General features: G+C 37.2%; 1 protein-coding gene across 4 annotated transcripts in view; it reads right to left on the minus strand.

Annotated features, from left to right (window-relative positions):
- Positions 1 to 18,749, minus strand: part of CWF19L2 (CWF19 like cell cycle control factor 2) — a 74,053-nt gene that overhangs the window by 42,191 nt on the left and 13,113 nt on the right. For all 4 annotated transcript variants that reach the window (XM_061991901.1, XM_061991920.1, XM_061991911.1 and 1 more), the window contains 6 exons: positions 16,292 to 16,411; positions 14,774 to 14,867; positions 13,546 to 13,661; positions 11,390 to 12,105; positions 6,342 to 6,438; positions 3,401 to 3,490 (listed from right to left, as the gene is read on the minus strand). In XM_061991901.1, coding sequence (XP_061847885.1) covers positions 3,401 to 3,490; positions 6,342 to 6,438; positions 11,390 to 12,105; positions 13,546 to 13,661; positions 14,774 to 14,867; positions 16,292 to 16,411 — 1,233 coding nt within the window. The remainder of the gene's footprint in view (positions 1 to 3,400; positions 3,491 to 6,341; positions 6,439 to 11,389; positions 12,106 to 13,545; positions 13,662 to 14,773; positions 14,868 to 16,291; positions 16,412 to 18,749) is intronic.

Here is an 18,749-nt window from a genome sequence, read left to right on the forward strand (position 1 = left end):
CTATCCTAGGTTCAGAAAGATGTATACACATTCATGCTTTTTGCTTCTTCCAGCTGAAAATCTCTACTTGCAACATTTAAATGTATCACAAACAGCAAGTCCTAAAACTATGGATTACTTCAGCCCCCAAACAAAAACTAGTCACAAAATGGTCTTAGCAGGATCTGTATGCTTGGTGAAATCAATCAGCTAACAAACATAAGGTTTTTGAACACCAAACATCAGTATTTGAAAACTGTATTTCAAAACCACCTTTTTGAAGTTGCTTGGGGTAGAATTCTTGTCTAAATCAAACAGATTATAAGAGCTAGATTTGTCCCTATTCTTACTTATAAAAAACCAAACAAAACCAGAATTTAAGCTACCACTTTATAGTCCCTTCAGTCTGTATCTTCTTGAGCACTTTAAGGCAGAATAAACCAGCACCACTGTCAAAAGAATTGATCTTGTGTTCCGTACAAATTCCAGCCACCCATGCACACCCCCTCAGCCTAACATAAGTCTTCATCCAGTCACACAGTGAACTGAATTGGAAAATTGATCATGTTCAATTAATCAAAAAGAAAAAAAAATTTCCTAGGGAGATGCATTCAGAATTGCCTTTACTGCTTCCTCATTTATCTTCCCAGTTCTCTCAACAGAAGTGAAAATAAGGCAAGGTCATGTTTCAGGACCCTTCTGCATGACATTAACTATGCTGCTGCATGGAACCAGACCTGCCTGGAATAAAATGCTTCGTGCTTGTTATTTATAGAATGGTTCATAGAATGGTAGGGGTTGGAAGGGATCTTTAGAGATCATCTAGTCCAGCCCCCTGAAAGCAGAAGCAAAGCTGTAAAACTTTGGAATCAGTAGTGAATCTATTTGTGAAACCCTTCTGCAGAAACTGCTTCAGGTATCTTACCTTCATCTGGCTGAAATGACTGGGGATATCAGTTAGGTGGGCAATGTTATAGAAAGATTGATTCATACTGTATATCAAGCACACCTTCACAAATCAGCCTCTCATGTTGTGAGATGGTTTCTGATCTTCTGGGCTGTTTAGACACACACTGTGATACAACTGGCCCTTAATACACAGGAGTACGCAACAGATTTTTGATTGCGTCCCAGTAGTCCAAAATCAGTTTGAAGCTGTAAAACCAGTAAGACTACCACAGCAACTATCACAAGGATGTGACTTAAGATAGAACAACTGTCAGCTTTGCTGGACTGTTCACACTCAAAAGCCATGTCATTCATGCTAGAAGTAGCCATGTAACAGGCACAGGCAAGGCATATTCATAAAGATATACCTCTAAAATGTGCAGGAAGATCTTCACTATCTGTAAAGCAAGCCCTGACAGTAATCAGAACTCAGATGACTCAATAGAAACTGTCAATTTACCACTAAGAAGTTGAGCAACTTTACAACAAGTTGTAAACAGGTTGATGCTGTTTGGCATGATGCAGTTCAAGAGTTAACCTTTGTAGAATACAAACATCAATCCTGTTGTATCTGTAAAGGATTATTTACACTGGCAAACCACAGGAAGTCTGAGCAGGATCCCACAAACCAAAACTCACTTCTCCAAGATGGATGTACTCCAAAATAAAAATAAGCATCCTGAGATGAACAGACCTAAAAAACAAGCTCCTACATTGGAATTTTGTAAGAAGCTAATCCTGAGCTTTAGAGAAAGCCAACACGGAACTCATGACGGTAGACATTTTGCATCTGAGATACTTCAGAGAGTAAAGAGCTCTGTTTTTAAATCCCTTCAATCTTCCAAAGAAGATTATATCAATCACAATATTGAGGTGGTCAATAGGGGCTTACTCTACCTCCCACAGGAGAGGAAGAAAAAGCAGGGGCAGACTAGGAGCGCTCACAACTTTTTTTCACCGTGTTTAAAGGCAATGCAGGACAAGGAGTGGACACAGCCTGTAAATCCCCAGATCCAACATGAGTAATAGGCACACAGGAGTGCAGAAATGCACGTGGACAGGCACACAAAAGATTAAAGAAGAATCATAATTATCTTACAGCATAATGACAAATAGAAATTAAGAAGTCAGCCCTTTTGAGGCTTTAGGACAGCCAGATGCTATTTTTCAATCTATTCAAGTCTACAATACACCCTTCTTTTTCAGTAAAGCTCCTCCTGGACTACTCATGCTTTTTTCAGAAGCCAATCCAAAACAGGTAAGACCCGTGTCTGGGCAGAAGGACGCAGACTTTTTCCTCTTTGTCAGCTTATCTTTCTGAATCATCAAACTCTCACATTGTTGAGCTTGGTCTTACTAAACGTAGGGAGGAATCTCCCTATTACAGAGCAGCCTATCACTTCGTAGATGCAAAAGATGTGAGCTCAATTGCCCTCAGGATGAAAATTCAAGTAGTGTTTACACATGGTACTTTTGCAATGACCACATGCTTCTAGTTTTAAAAAATATCATGAAAATTAGACTATGATTAAGACCAAGCCTGATTCAAATTGTCATTCATGACTCAAACTCTAAGGAATCAACCCTTCTGTGGACCACCCATAACACGCTCTCTACTTCCTGATTTTAAAATCACTATGCATTTTTTCCTGTGTAATTACACAACTCCAGTCTGCTTTATTCAGGTTTTTGTATATACATGAAACACCACAGCTAAGAATTCCACTGCAATGCAGCGCAGTCTATCTACCAGAGCTTTTGTAGTCTTAATCTATTGTGAACTCAAGGTCCGAGTCTGTAATATTATTGCCACAATCTAGTCAGCAAGAGGCTACACATTAACTTCTAGTTCAGTCTGTCTTCTAAGGACTGGATAAATACTAGTCTAGGTATGAGGTCCGAGATGAAGCTTTATTTTTTGATAAAAAATATTAGAGGCTTTCCAAACTCAGATGAGTTGTGGCTGAATTTTAACCATGGAATCAGGGTGAAATTGAACAAGAAAATTAGCTTCTGCCTAAAAATCTCCTCTCCACCACAAGGACATTGCTCATAAATGAAGACATTGAATCTGTTCTCTTGCAGCTATATCAAAGTTGGTACAGAAGATTACTATGAGTTTCTTGAATACTATCCTTTAAGAACATTTGAAGTGCCAGTTCCTTCAGAGACTGTAGTTATGTAACAGCCGGCATAGTCAACAACACAACTTATATCAGTTTATTTTTAACCAAAGACATAGAACATTACTGAGAAAATATTACCAGAAAAAAAAAGAAAAATCCTATGGAAGTAGTTGAATGGAGAATGTTTTGTTCACCACCAAAAAGTACAATTCAATTTGAACAGTAACTCACCTAAAGTCACATCTTGCAATTTTCTTAGATACATTTAGTGTTCTCTATAATTCAGTTGCCACCCATATCATATCATTTGTGTTTGCACAAAGAAACTAAGACTATTTTCCCCTTACCTCTCTGCCAGACGTTGCTGAAATCTGCCCTTGAGTCTCTCTCAATTTGCGAGCGTTCTCAAGTTCTGTTTGAAGTTTTGAAGCCAAGTCCTTCAAAGAAAGTGGTGGTACTACATTAGTTCAACCATTTTAAACTTGTGGAGATCTTAACTATTCATGCCATTTATTCATGGTTTGTTTGGGTTTTTTTAATTATCTAATGATACAAAAGACTAAAGAAAACACATCAGTATAATCCACACACTCAACTAAAGATTTAAAAAACTCTTCAGAACAGAGGCATCTATAAAAACATGTATTGACGTAAAGACATCAGAAAAAATATCCTTCAACATTATTTAGTTAGACTAATAAATGCTTTGTGTAGCTATGCACACGTATTACTTTATGTATAGGACAACAAATAAGGAAGACTGAACACATCAACTGTATAACCTTTCTAGCTTATGCTACATATCCTTTTATTTATTTTTTTATATGTAAATGCACACAGTGGGTCCAGGGAAGTATCTCTCAGACATTTTTGCTATGCAGTTTCTCATCTCTACACCATATGTCCAACTTTGGTACTTAACTTACTTCAGGTATTAGAACAGACAAGAGGTACAAAATGAAAACTGTTAAAGTCTTGTATAAATTGGTTTTGATGCTCCTGCTTTCTCATTCATCTGTTTATTATACAAATACAAGCATTTTAGGATATCTTGGTTTGCTAAGAGTTGCCAGGTGACAATGTATCAACCTGTAAGAAATAATACCGTTTATACTCTGACCACTTTGACAGTTTCATTGATTGGACTCTAAAACTCATGTCTACACTTGCCATCCCAAAATTAAGTCACTTGATCAACACCAAGCAGCAAGTCGTGCAAAAATAGATTCAGAATTCATTTGTCCTGCATGGTCAACCTTGAGTTCTGTCCACTAGGACATGCTGTTTCATAACCATCTGTCCTGGTGTGTGGGAATGAACTTGTTTAAACAAGCTGCATTTTCAATTTGATCAGAGAAAATCCATGAAAAAAATATTTTTAGGAGCAACAAGGCAAAGATTAGTTATTTCATTACTTATACTGTGGTTGGTTGTGTGTAGTTCCTTTTAAGTAGGCTAGCTCAGAGTGCATATGTAGAAAAATGTACATATAAAATTACAGTGAGATTGTAATATTGGCTTCTGCTACATGATTTTGGTCAAACAAAATGGAGTAATAGTAAAAGAATTGCACTTTCCCCACAGAACACCTGTATATTTTTATCCAAACTACTCATATTCAGTTACTGACAAATGAAAAGCAAAAGCACACACTTGTGCTCAAACTTTTCTTTGGACAATACTATTAAAGCTGAGCATGAGAGTCCTTGCAAAATTTTCCCCTCTCCAGTATTTCATGGCAACAAGTGCAAAGACAGCTTCAATCATATTCCCTGTAGGAAAATAATACCTTAGGTGACTAACACCAGTCCTTCACAAATCTATCATATAATTACATTTACAAATTTCTTCCTCACTAGTATTTTTTTGTATATTAACTAGGAAAACAATCCATTAAAACATGGAGGCATCTATTTAAATCATTAATACTCATATCTAGTAGAACATACACTGTCTGAAGTTACTTACAATTCATTTTAGAAATAAGTTGATAAGATTTTAAATAGATAAATCTTTCTAGAAGAAGTGTAAAGGTGGATTTGTTCAAATTTTAGAAAGCTACATAACAAATACGCATGTGAAGTCTCTGGAAGAACATAAAATGGGTTTGAAAAAAAAAATATGAAATGAACTCTTATAATAAAATTTAAATTATGTGATAGGAGCTTTAACAAAGATCAACATTATGTCCTAATCCATCAATAAATTCATATGCCAAACAACCTAACAAATTCCTAACCTAACTTCCCACAAATCAAAGAATCAATGGCTCTCAGGAAGTATCAACTGTAGTGTAAGCTATAATATGTTTTATTCATTGCTTCTTAGTGATGCAGATTTTGGTACAAATATTCTGTCACAAGAGGCAAGGTAAACATGTGAACTAAAAATTAATCTTTTTAAAAGAATACAAAGGCCCATAGTCACATTCTTTAAAAAATGTCAGCAGTACTTCCTTAAGAACAGCTACTCAGAGTAAGCATTTGAAAAATATAGCTTAAAAACTAACAGACTATGACCTCGTTATAGTTGAAACTTCCAGGCAGTACTTCTAAATACAATTAACTTACTATCACCATATTTAAGTTAATTTAAAAAAAAACATTTCCAGAGTTTGGAGTGGTCCAAAACTGCAAACCTCTTGCTCCTTCAAGTTGCTGTCTGAAACAAGCCTCCTAAAGCAATATTAAACATGCAGCTGTGCAATTCTCTCAGCTCCGTGAACCGAGTCTCATTCCAGGCAGACATTTTGTGGAGCTTACCACAAAGCATGAGGTAGTTGTTCTCACTGCAGAGCTGGATGCAATGGCCTGTGCAGTTCCCTTCAGATTTTTGTTTCCATATCATAATTAATAAGTATGCCTATACAGAAGAGCTATGGACCATAAAGCATCTACTTGTGTCAAAGCTGTTGAAATAACAAAAGCACCAGACACTGTCTACCTTGTAACACGGTCTGGGAGCTTTGTAGCTTTCACCTGCTCCCTGTTTAATAAGACATTAAATCCTACCAAAAAAAGGCAGAGAACAGCTGGTTTTGGCTATGCTGCTTAACAGTATAAAACCTGGGGACTTGAATGCTCTACTCTAGTCTACAAAATTAAATTTAATTTAATTAATTTAATTGCATTTAAAGCAGGTTACAGTAAAGCAGTATCTTCAAACCTTACCTGATAGAATTTTGCAAGACTTTATTTGCTTTAATCAATCCTTTTTCTAACAATTAAACCACTGTGAGCTTTAAAGAAAAAAAAGCAGTAAATCATGACAATTTTGCAAAGACATTACCATGTCTCCCATGAGTTCTGCTTTCACAATCCTTGCTCCCAGTCTGTTCATCTCCTCTTCGCTAAGAACTCGTGGTGGCTCATCCTTTGATGAAGATCTGTAAAATACCAGCAGCACTAAACCCACAGAAAAACAATGTAGCATTCACCCATGTATTTAAGTATTATATGCCTAGTGTACTGGTACATATGCTCCTATTGTCAAAATAATTGATAACTACATGTCATAAAAATATATTTTCAGTCAGAAGTTGCCAAGGACTCTGAAGTCAAAAAGCCTGAATAACATTTTTGAGGTATGTTTCCTTTTAATTTTGATATGAATTAAAATAAAAAGCACTATCTATCAACATTTTCTTGGCATAAAAAAAACAGGTAAGAGCCGGTAGCAGGTACAAGCAAACAAAAAGCAAGGAAAAAAGGAGCAGAGAGAGTAATTTAAATTCACTTTGTATAATTCTCCTTTCTCAATTTGGTCATGTCTTCACTCCTCAGCTTCGTCAAAATCACTCTGTTCTCATGTATGCCAAATGGTCTTCTATCTCTTAAAAACTACTTGTGTGTCCATACTTACCTGACAAGGCTGCAATCTTTGTTTCTAAAGCTGCTATAGCTCATATGGTACAGTTTCCATGGAAAATTAACTGATACAGTTTTCAAAATAAGAAGTCTCTCTAGAGAAGCTATAGCTAGTAATAAATAGTATTCTGTCTTAATTTTAATATGAAAAGCTCAGTGTATGAGTTCACAGAATCACAGAATCTTAAGGGCTGGAAGGCACCTCAAAAGATCATTCAGTCCAACTCCCCTGTCAGAGCAGGACTTCCTAGAGTAGGTCACACAGGAACTCATCCAGGTGGGTTTTGAATGTCTCCAGAGAAAGAGACTCCACAACTCCTCTGGGCAGCCTGTTCCAGTGTTCCCTCACCCTCACAGTGAAGAAGTTTTTCCTTATGTTTCTTTGGAACCTCTTATGTTTTTATGATAACAAAAAAGGTATCTAAGAACTAACTGCAAATATGCATCAAATAAGTCTGGCTCTTTTCCTCTAAGCTAAAACCAAAACCAACTAACTCCAAAAGTAAAATACCTAACATAAAAGAGACATGAGAATATAGTTATTATATTGGTCCCTGCTACTAAAGAGAGAAAATTCACTCACTAAACAACAAAGGAAGAACGGGAGAGCTTTGAAGATGGTGTCATCTTTAACTGCCAGATCTCCCCTGTCCAGAGGAAATTACTTTTGTCTGTTTTAAAGATACCCAATCCAAAACTCGAAAACACAGCAGAAACATTAACTTAACTAGAAACAGAACTCTCAAACATGAAGTTCCCACTTCACCCTAACCTATATTTTTCAAAACAAAGCAGACTATTTCAGTAGAGAGGTGTTTATTATTATTTATTCTCTTTTTAAGTGGTGATAGCACTTGAATAATTGCCTGATTTTTTTGAGAATAGAGACATTGTTTTGATTTGCTTATTATCTTGTTTGAAGTTCAACTCTGAAGCAGTCACATTATTAAGTGTGATTTTCAGCAAGCCCTAGCTGGACAGACTTTTCCTCCTGGGAGACCCCTTGGACATCCAATCAGCACTTTTAATTAATCTATATTGTAACTGTCCAAAATACTCACTGACAGGTTAAAGAAACTCTGTGGTTTAGAAGGGATAAAACTTAAAAGGTACCTTGTCAGAGTGAGAGATGAGGAACTGAACCAGCAACACCTATTAATACAAGCCTTTACATCAATGAAGATGTACTTTTTGCAACTAACATCATCACTGAGTATATATGCTACAAGACTTGAAGATTTTTCTTGATAAAGAAAACATGAGCTCCTAAATTATTCCCAATAGATAACTAACCCACTTATCCTAACCTGAAATGTTACCAAAATAGAGAATTTTCTACAAATTCCATGAAAAAAAGACAATTCTCACTAAGGGAAACAGGAAGACAGGGCATATGCTATTTCAAACACTCAGAAACTTAGGAGTTAAGAGTCAGCTTCAAAGAACTTGGAAATAATTAAGTCAATAAGCTGAAGCTATATGGTTTTTCCAGGCCTAAGTAATCTCCACTTTACTAATAAATCAGCTCAGAAATTGCATTGGCTAAGAAATAGAATTAAAATATCAAAGAACAAAGACAATTGGGTTTAACAACACTAAAACAGAAAACACATGCAAAAGTATCAGCTAAATAGTTCCTATACTTAGTTCTGTTCTGTGAGGAAAAGAAAGTAATTATCTTTCCTAGCATAGCAATTGAATTCCTTGAACTTGAAATAGGCAAACCGCTTCCACACACAATCTAGTTTCCCAAAATTTGCAGTTCTATGCATTTACCATTACAATTGGACTTACTATACGTGGTAACAAAAAGCTAAAAGGTACAGTTTTTGTAATTGCAATTTAAAAATGCAAATCATCATTATTTAACAAAAACAAACGAAAGGAAAGACTGCAAAAGATTAGTTGTTTCATTTAAGATAACAAAAATAAAGCAATGGTATCACTGATATTTATTCGATAAATACAAGCTCTACGAGGTCTGGCTGGGATGGAGTTTGTGTTCTTCAAAGCAGCCCATATGATGCTGTGCATTGGACTTGACTGGTGAGAGTGTTGATAACACACCAGTGTTTTTGACTGTGGCAGAACAGTGCTTCCACAGCCTCAAGGCTTTCTCTGGTTCTCACTGTCTACCCCCATTAAAATAGGCTGGGGTGGGCAAGAGGCTGGGAAGAGACACAGAAAGGACAGTTGGCCCTAACTGGCAAACAGGTTATTCCATGCCACATAACCTCATGCTCAGCAATAAAAGCTGGGAAGCAAACTCTCTAGCTGCTGCTCAGAGACTGGTTTGGCATCTGTCTGCCTGTGGGAGGTGGCAAGTGCCTGACTGCCTTTGCATCAACTTGGTTTTGTCTCTTTTCTTCATTTGTTAAATTGTCTTTATCCAACATGTGAGTTTGTCTCCCTTTTGCTTTTCTGATTCCCTCTACAGGAAGGAAAATGAGCAAGCAGTTGGATACACAGTCACTTGCACAGGTCAACACATCACTCACTGAAAGCAGAGCTCCATAGCTCCTCCTCACCCCCTTCCAAAAAATAAACCAAAACAACCCAAAATAAAACAAAAATAAAACACCACCAAAGAAAACCCGCGAGGTGCAGGGTCTTCACATGGTCTGTCTCGCTCAGCTTCTGCATTTTGCACCATCACCAGTCCAAACCAGCAATTCACTAGTTACTGGATGTCAGAACTATTTGCCATCAGCTGTAAGACACCACTGATAGATCTTGCATTCTCTTCCTGTAAGTCACGGAGGAAACAAAACTGAGAATAGAGATAGACTTTACTAAAGTAGCATATGTCATTTACACAGATTTGTTCCTGCTACCAAAGAAAATGTAAATTTCACAGAATGGTAGGGGTTGGAAGGGACCTTGAGAGATCATCCAGTTCAAACCCCCTGCCAAAGCAGGTCCACTTAGATCGGGTCACACAGTAACGCATTCAGGCAGGTCTTGAAAACCTCCAGAGGAGATTCCACACCCTCCCAGGGCAGCCTGTGCCAGGGCTCCCTCACTCTCATAGTGGAATAGGTTATGTTTAAATGGAACTTTTTGTGTTCCAGCTTCATCCCATTACTCCTTGTCTTGTCACTAGATACAACAGAAAAAAAGGATGCCTCAACCTCTTGACACCCACCATTTAAATATTTGTAAATATTAATGAGATCCCTCTGCAGTCTCCTCTTACCTAGACTAAACAGCCCCAGTTCCCATAGCCTTTCCTCATAAGAAAATTTCCTTGGCTCCTACCAACGTAGGAAACATAGTAAGTAAAATCTGGAAAAAATATCCAACCTATACAGTATCAACAATTGTGTAGACTAAGCTGCCTGTTTCTGGTTAGCCATGCAGTACTCATTTAACATACAGCTTTTCTTCGCAAACACACAGTGAGGTATCTGCAAATATTGCACATAGGAACAGTTACAAATAAATACATTTAAGGTATTACCTTGTTATTAGAACCCAACAATTAAATATGAAAAGTGAATTCATAAACCTGATGTAAGAATTATTTTCTGCAAATAACTGACATAAGTATGTAAGGAAGAAGGAATTACACTTGATTGTATTTCATCAAATGCTTTTCCAACTAAATCATATCATCCTTCTTACACATTCTGACCAAGAATATTTACTCGTCCAGCTTTCCCAGGCAATTAAATAACATCACTCTGATTCTAAACTACTTTTGCATATTCCTACCTACTATCAGGAAGATTTGAAGGAAAACATTCACAGTAACATCCACACTACTCATATCACTAGATCACTGGACAGCTGGTAACACTGGAGAAGAGGTGGCCTCAAGTAGAGCAAAAGCTCAGTTGTCTATAACTTACATTTCTGATCACCTCTCCTTACTACTCTCCATTGTCCTTCACTAAAGCAAGTCAGGCAAACTGAAACTGCTCCTGAACATTAGTTTGCATTTCCCTTCGCACTCCTATTCAACTTTCCTCTTTTTCACAAAAAAGTACACCTTTCTAACCAATGCTTTCTCCGATTTTTCATATGCTACTGCATATGAGTTCATCTCACGGGTGGCAAATCCATCCCTGTTGTATTAATTATTTCAGGTTTAAGTCAGCATTTCAGGTTTAAGTCAGCATTTTCAACATTTCAAGTTTGTCTTTTCCAAATCCAACAATAGTTAAGATACTGTGTTGCAGGTTTTTTGCCTTAGGAGGCCAATTTTACTGCACTGTGAACAAACATTAGAAGCAGAAAATAATCTACCATTAGAAATTCCCAAATATGCTGAAGAGACAGGATAAGAAAAGAGTGTTCATACTTCTACAGTGGTCCATTTTAGCTGCCCCTAGGTGGAAGGCTAGCCTCCTCCTGACTGAAGAAATCTGATAGGATCAGATCTAATATTGTCACAAAGATGATAGAGCTTCCAGTACATTTTGCCTTTAAAAATACAGCAAATAAAAGACAAGTAAAACTGAAAAATACCTAGAACTCAATGTTTTACTATCAGATAATGTTTGCTTCTTCTCAGGCATATCATTCAGGTACTCCTGTTGTGACTTCTCTTTTTCACCACTTGGAGTTCTTTCCCAGCTGTTGTCATCAATTTGTTCCCTATTACCTGATTTTTGATCAGACATTAATTTCTCATTGTTATCTTCTCTGTGTGTTTTGGTCTGCAGTGCAGTATCCTCATTAGGTTTTTGGAAACGGTTGCTCAAAGAGCTATGAACCGGCAGTTTAGAAGAGGGCTGCTGTGACTTGTAGTCTCTAGATACATTGTAAAACGAAAAATCATCTTCAGAAGGTTTCAAAAATTTGTGTTTCACGTTGCTAAGAGATGAACTCTTTTCCTGACTTCGTTTTTCATTGGAGTCTTTTTCTGCTTTGGAGCTGTAGCCTCTTAATACAGAATCTGTGCTACTGTGTCCACATTCTTCGTCTTCTCTTGACTTATCTCTTTTGTAACCTTTCTCTCCTTGTGCCCATCCCTTATCATACTTCTCTCCAGTACAGCTCCCAAACATGCTCCGGTTTCTGTCATCTTTATCTCGTGTCTCCTTTTTCATACGCTGTTCCTTCTTCTCTTTCTCACTTTCTGAATAGTCAGTTTTCTTCCAGCTTCTACTTCTATAACAATTTTCCTTTCTGGATGCAACTTTTTCGGCTTCTTCTAATCGTGACTGAAATATCTCCATTGACTGTAAGAAAGAATAAAAATTCAAAAACAAAAACAAAAAAATCACACAGCTTTTAAAATCATGGGGTAAAATCATTGTGAACCTCACTACAAAGTATGACATCAAAGGCACCAGACTCTGAAAGTGAGCCACTGTGCAAAGGGCGACGCATGAGCCATGGAGTGGAAAGGAAGACCAGTATGGAAAAAGAGACCGGAGCCTCAGAACTGTCTCCTCCTGGCAACCTGGAGACTGAGGGCTTATCTATGGAGAAAGGCTTCTTCTCTCTTACTCGTTAACTTTGCATTTATTTATGCTCACCAGATGCTCAACTTCTACAGAACCAACAGACGTTCCCACTAAACCATTTTATAATCTAGTTAAACTCTTAAAAACACAGGAGAGTGGGTTAAAAATCTGTAACTTCAAATAGGCTTTGAACCTTTGTCTCTGGCTTTCTGGATAAATACTCTGTTAGGCAATTATGCAAATTGTGAACTATTCCTCTTCCCTCTTCGGAGATGAATTAAAAGGTAACAATTACTTTTTTTTCTTCTAAAAACATTACATACTGAAGCAAATCAGGTAGAGATGTCTTTCAGTTACTATCTTGTACTTCAGCAGACCAAGTGGTTCATGCAGTTTGAACTCTAGTTTCTTGAGAAATATTCTTAAAAATAATATTCTTTCCAATCACTAGCACTGAACAATTTCCACCAGCAGTGACCACGTTGGTTTCATCACTCAGGAGTGACTACCATTCAGTTCAAAGACAACAATATGAAATCACACCGTTTTATTCAATATTTCCACAGCCAAATCAGACTAATCAAAAATCCCACAGAAAACTCATATGTAACACCATGGCCAAGATTTAACAGTCAACACCTTTGACCTTTGCTTTTGAAGACAATAAATTAATGGAGGGGGGAAAATTTTCCAGAGTTAATAATGTTATGACAGACTAGCTCCTAAAAAATAAACTTTTAAGATGTGTAAAGTCTTCAGAACCAAGCAGCTCTCTCAAAATATCTGGACCAAGCAGATCACAAGCGGCCACAAGACTCATATTTCGTAAAATTTAACACAGCTCTCCAATTAGTCTTGGCATTATTATTATCCACCACATGGATTTTTATTCACTACATGCAGGAGTATTTTTCTAGTATGCATCACAATTTTGGAAACACTCAGGTACTTTGTAACTGGGATCATTTGAACCTTGTGATGTAGAAGAGAAGGATTTTAAATTTGCTATAGGTTCCCATATATTAGACATTTAACTAAAGAGTTATAAAACGTTGGGTAGCTTTAAACTCTTCATTACTTGAGATAGGCTTCAGAGGCTATTTTTTCCTATGTCTTTATTTCTTACACTACACGTTATTTGTACTTTTACATGAAACAACCTTTTCCAAGCATCTACTAGAATGAAAAAAGAAATTAACTGAAGATCCTTACCCCGTATCTCTCAGCTACAATCTCCTCAAAATTTCGTTTCTCTCTCTCAGCCTGTTCCTTCATCCTTTGGTATGATTTTCGTAACCAACTTAATCCAGCATCTTCTACCACTGTAACTGAAGTAGAAATCAATGAGAGGTTGTTTTATATCTCAGTAGTTATTTCTGTTTAACCTTACTCGGTATGTGACATTAAACCATCACCAAAGTTTGATGTAAAAACTGAAAGGGTGCAAAAGAAAAACAGAATATAATAATATAGTTACATGTTTCTATAAGTCAATGTTGGATATACCTCAATATCACTAATTTAATTTAAGCTCTTCCATTTTATCACAGGACACAGGAAGCAGTTTCCAAGACAGCAGTGGCATATGAGAAGCTGATGGGTTTTTTTATGAAATTAAAGATGTTCCTTACTGTTCTTACTTCCTGTGTCCATTCTTTGGCATACCCTTTACATACAGACAAGTGCATCCCCCCTCTCTGAAAATTAATGAGTAATCCACTGCTTTCCATTTTGAGAAGGTAGTAGATGTCTTAACATTCAGGACAGATACCTATTGATGTCTATCACCTCTTACAGATCTCTGATCTCTGACTCCTAGAAGTGGGCATGAGGCTAATGACTTGCAGGACAGAATGTCCACAGGAAAAGGCTCCCAAAGAGAAAAGCCAGGGACCCTACTGTTCCCTGTTGACAGAATACAAGGACCCTTCTTATCACATAATAAACGCTTCATGACATGATGAAAACATGCTTTCTAACTGCTTTTGCTGGAAATAGGCAGGATAACCCTAGGTAAGGAAAGAAGTGAAAAGGTTACAGAAATAATATTTTTCACAAACTGCATGTGTAATGTACTTCATTTTAATGTGACTCACACTTCTGTGGTTGAATATTTTAAAACTATAATTTCTGTAATGGAATGAAAGGAACCAAATGAGATGATAACAATTTATCTTGTCTTGGTTCAAAATGGGGAATTTCTGTAAAGATATTGAAGGCCAAACCACTCAAGACAAAACAAACCACTCAAGACAAAAAACAGTGAAGAAAAATTCCACAAAACAAATACTATGATATTAGTCCAAAACTCATTACTGAATTTTCATCCAAATTTTATGTCATTACATGTTACTCAATCTCTTTACATAAATTGTAACTTGTTAGCAACACAGAGACTAGAGACAGAAATTTGAGATTATTACTAAAAGCTGCTGTTTACCTTTCTTAACAAGAGCTGCTTCATCCTTCTCTGGTGGTAAACCTGTACCACCGTCTTTCCAATAAGGATTGAGCTCTCTCTCAGACAGCATGGCCTAAAACAGAAATCGTTATAATGTGTGCACAGCATATGGTTTGCTTAGCTCATAATTTGTGCTATGTAACAGGTAGAAATAAACATAACTCGCCATTCTGAAACAAAGCTCTCCAACATGTGCTTAGTTTGCACCCTTATTACACAGAAGCAATTTCAGTGTTTGACTGTATCACCAGTGTAGCAATAATATGCACCTGTGTCTGAGGCACTAGGGTTATGGGTGCTCTTAGGTTTACCTCAAGTAACTGCTTTTCACACTCAAACTAGATTGCTTCTTAGGATTCTGCCAGCTGAGTTCTCTGGGAGCAGGCAAGGAAGCCCTCTGAAGAAAAGGTTGATTAGGCATTCCAGCACTGACAAAATTTTGAATTTGTCTGTGTTACACGATCCACTGATCACCACCCTGGCATGCTGCACACCTCTGTTTTACACACCATTTTGGGTATCAAAGAAAGGACAGACATTTTGGTGTACAAAACACAACAGTATAAAGCCACATGGAGAGCAAGTGGTTAGATGGGAAAATATATAAAAACCATGTTCTTCTAGGATCAAGAATATGTATAAATTGTCATTAACCATATAATACATGCTGACATTCTGGTGATTTATGATCTCCACATGAAATGGTTCTCCAATAGTTCAGAAAAAATGTTCAGTATGTGGGGGAAAAAAAAAAAAAAACAGATTAATCCCTTCTCAAATGTCAATGATCAAAGTGCTGCGTATCACAGGTCAGGCTGGTTCCTAGCCACAACGTAACTGACTGGAAAACCTAACAGCGTTAAACAGCCTACTGTGAGACATTAGAACAAGTAAATATCAGATGGTGATCAGGAACTGTTTTCAGCTCAGACTACACTGCAGTTAAAGAGCTAGATGAACAAATGAAACAGTCAGCAACTATATGGAAAAGAGCTAATTTAATGACAGCAATCCCATCCACAGTCAGATCCGGATGCACCCATGTGTTCATGCACAACTGGGGCACAAAAGCCACAGCAACTGCTACGGATTCTCTCCTCACAGCACCCTACACTTTAACACAGTACCTTAGGTAGGCTTTGACCATGCAGAACAACGGTGCTCCTTTCACACACACCATGGGGAAGGCCAGAACAAGTCTGTCATCATTACTAAGTAAAACATCTCAGAAGCCCTTCAAATAAATCAGTACTAATAAACCCGGCTTTCTCCTTACCTGGAAGGCTTTTCACCACAGAAGTCCACTGTATGAACACTTCCCATCCCAAACAAAACAAATAACTGACCAATTCAATTAAAATTGCTATCACACAACACATCAAGTATTACTTTAAAAACCATACAAAGAGTTAAGTATTTCAACCAATTCATTGGTTAACTCATCACATAAAAATTTAGTAAGATGTAGAAAAAAGTTGATATATCAATTCCTCCTACCTGCTCAAGTTCTTGAGCTTTCTGTCGTTCCACTATTTTTTCTTTGTGTCTCTCACCTTTGACAGCTGCTACTGACGTGGTTTTCAATGACATGAAGTCTAAATTCATCCATTCTTCTCTCTTTAAAATAAATACAAAGAATTAGTGTTCATACTTCCAACAAAAATATGGCTTAGGTACAAATCAAATTAGTGCAAGTTACTTACAATGAAGAGTATAGGTTTTACAAATCCATATGAAATACTTTAATCAAAAGTAAATATGATTTTAAGGACACCAATCTTTCAATTTTTTAATATTCACTTATACAAATTTCATAAGCGTTTTTCTGTAATTTGATATACATCTTCATAATGTATTTAAGACACCAGTAAACATGCAACTCATACAGGCTGATTATTGTTTGCTTAAACAAACACTGTATATCTAGACCTATTCCCTTCCATCTTGCTAATTCTGACTTCATGACCTCTTACATCTCTCTTGTAGTGAATAAAAAATCTGCAGCCAGTAACTGAGGATAGTTCTTACCTTGGGTATCTAAGCACCAACCACACCCTTAAATTAAACAGTTACACATCTCCATTCTGTGAACTACACCCACAATAACACGTAGAAAATTGTATTTACAAAACCCAGGCTGGAGCAAGGAGATTTTAAAAATGAGGAATATTCTTCTAAAGAAAAGCAGCATATAAAAAGTCTACTGCTTTTTATACACACAAAACCTGAAGCCTCAAAACAAAGCAGTGACATACACGTTATACACAACTACTCTACAAACACAAGTATTTGGGACACCAGTAGATAGTAGAGCAATCAAAATGGAAAGACTACATCTATTTAAAAATATATCCTTGAAGGAGACTTTCCATATCTTTGGTAGGGCTCAAGTCTGAGTTGTCAGTCCTCATAGATGTTACTTGTCACATTTCCTCTGTTAAAAAATATTAGGCAACAGACCACAGAGTTCTCAGATTTCCTCTAAGAAAGACAAGGAACTGAAAAATCATCTATCTTCAAGTGACTCGATAGCATCTATGCCTATATTAGCAAGCAACACGGACCAGCAGAAGTGGATGCTCATAGGACCACTGGAGGTCATGCAGTCCAATTCCTCTGCCCAAGTAAGGCTACCTAAAGTCAGTTCCCAGGACCATGTCCAGACAGCTTGTAAATCTATCAAAGGATGGAGATTCCACAACCTTTCCACAAGACTCATTCCAGTGCCTGGTCACCTTTGCAGTAAAACACTGTTTCCTTATGTTCAGATAGAAACTCCTGGGTTTCAGTTTGTGCACATTGCCTCTGGTCCCATCACTGGGCACCACTGAAGAGATTTTGACTCTATCATCTGTGACTTGGGGTTACTTTTTGTTACTGAGAGGTTTTGGGGTTTTGTTTGTAAGCAAGCAGACTGGACTAATCCCAGATTAGTGTCAAGAGGGACAGAGAACTGGAGAGAGTCCAGAGCAGGGCCACCAAGATGATCAGAGGACTGAGGCATCTTCCTTATGAGGAAAGGATGCAGGAAATGACGCTGTTCAGCCTAGAGAAGAGGAGACTGACAAGGGACCCCATTAATACTTAAAAGTATTTAAAAAATGTTTGTCAAGAGGATGGGGCAACACTTATTTGTAGTGTCCAGTGATAGGACTAAGAGTAATGGACAGAAGCGAGAAGACAAAAAGCTCAACTTAAATTTTTCCTTAAACTTATTTACAGTATGGGTGATGGAGCCCTGGCACAGGCTGCCCAGGGAGGGTGTGGAGTCTCCTTCTCTGGAGGTCTTCAAGACCCGCCTGGACATGTTCCTGTGTGACCTAATCTAGGTGGACCTGCTTGAGCAGGGGGTTGGACCAGATGATCTGTGGAGGTCCCTTCCAACCTCTACCATCCTGTGGTTTTCAGTTTAATGGATTTCCACAATCCAAGACTTCTTCATAATGTGAGTAAAACTACAATAATTAGAGATGATTAGGATATGCCTTTCAAAAACACACACTTCAGTCAAAAGTAGACAAGACCACAGCACATATTATACAATAAATTCTTGCAAAAAAAATGGTTTTGCAGTATAGATTATCATGACAGACATACGAATTTATATTAGTTTACACATTTCTAAGAAGACAGATATGATTCAACCACTACCATTCCGCGATTCAGAGATCTTTTTTCTTTCTTTTCACAAGATGCACAAATTCAGAATGAGAAACAGACTTTTTTCAGGAGTGGAACTAGACACTAAATTAAAAATCATCATTTTCACACAACTGAGGATGTCGTGATATGTGACTATATTTACGTTACTAAAATCAGAGTTCATTTCAGAATTACTCCATTTTCCAGAAGAAACACTGCTTACTGGAAACAGAATTCACACAGGAAAATAAAAAGAGGCACTGAGTCTATAAATATCATTGCTGAAAAATTCTACACCTCTCTTCTTTATACC

The sequence above is a fragment of the Colius striatus genome, chromosome 1 (assembly GCF_028858725.1).
Source record: "Colius striatus isolate bColStr4 chromosome 1, bColStr4.1.hap1, whole genome shotgun sequence".
NCBI lineage: Eukaryota > Metazoa > Chordata > Aves > Coliiformes > Coliidae > Colius > Colius striatus.